A 462-nucleotide genomic window follows, 5' to 3' on the forward strand; every position below is an offset into this window, starting at 1 on the left:
CCCAACCATCTTCTCCTCATTTATCATCCACGGTCAACTATCTCTCATAATTAATTAATTTTATTATTGATTCATTTACCCCTTCTAGGTATTGGTTATGTATCACAGACACCATGGCTTCATCAGGGTACTTTGCAAGAAAATGTGCTCTTTGGCGAACCTTTCATTTCACAGAAATATTGGTAATATTTTTATTTTATTATTTGTTATTTGATTTAGATTAATCTGCTATTTGTCTTTAGCTATTGTTTTCCAGTTATTTTAGTATAATATTTGATCTCCCATGATCTGTTGCCTACTCCTTACTATTATTTACTTAAATAATTACCTGTTATGAAAGGAATATGGTCCGGGTGCGGTCAAAAAAACTCAAATAGTAGAATTATACTATTTTAATGAGCCAACGTTTCGCCCCACGTTTTGATGAATTTTTTGTTTTGACTGCCGTCAAAATAGCCCTGA

General features: G+C 32.5%; 1 protein-coding gene across 3 annotated transcripts in view; it reads left to right on the plus strand.

Moving 5' to 3' along the window:
- LOC106681805 (ATP-binding cassette sub-family C member 10) overlaps nucleotides 1-462 on the plus strand; it is a 46764-nt gene that overhangs the window by 19125 nt on the left and 27177 nt on the right. For all 3 annotated transcript variants that reach the window (XR_001343316.3, XR_010843987.1, XM_014422357.3), the window contains exon 11: nucleotides 89-182. Coding sequence is in view for 1 of the 3 variants with exons in the window: in XM_014422357.3 (XP_014277843.1) it covers nucleotides 89-182 (94 nt within the window). In the remaining 2 variants the exon portion in view is untranslated. The remainder of the gene's footprint in view (nucleotides 1-88; nucleotides 183-462) is intronic.

This window comes from Halyomorpha halys, unplaced genomic scaffold, assembly GCF_000696795.3.
Source record: "Halyomorpha halys isolate HHAL.00 unplaced genomic scaffold, Hhal_1.1 Scaffold2.1, whole genome shotgun sequence".
Taxonomy (NCBI): Eukaryota; Metazoa; Arthropoda; class Insecta; order Hemiptera; family Pentatomidae; genus Halyomorpha; species Halyomorpha halys.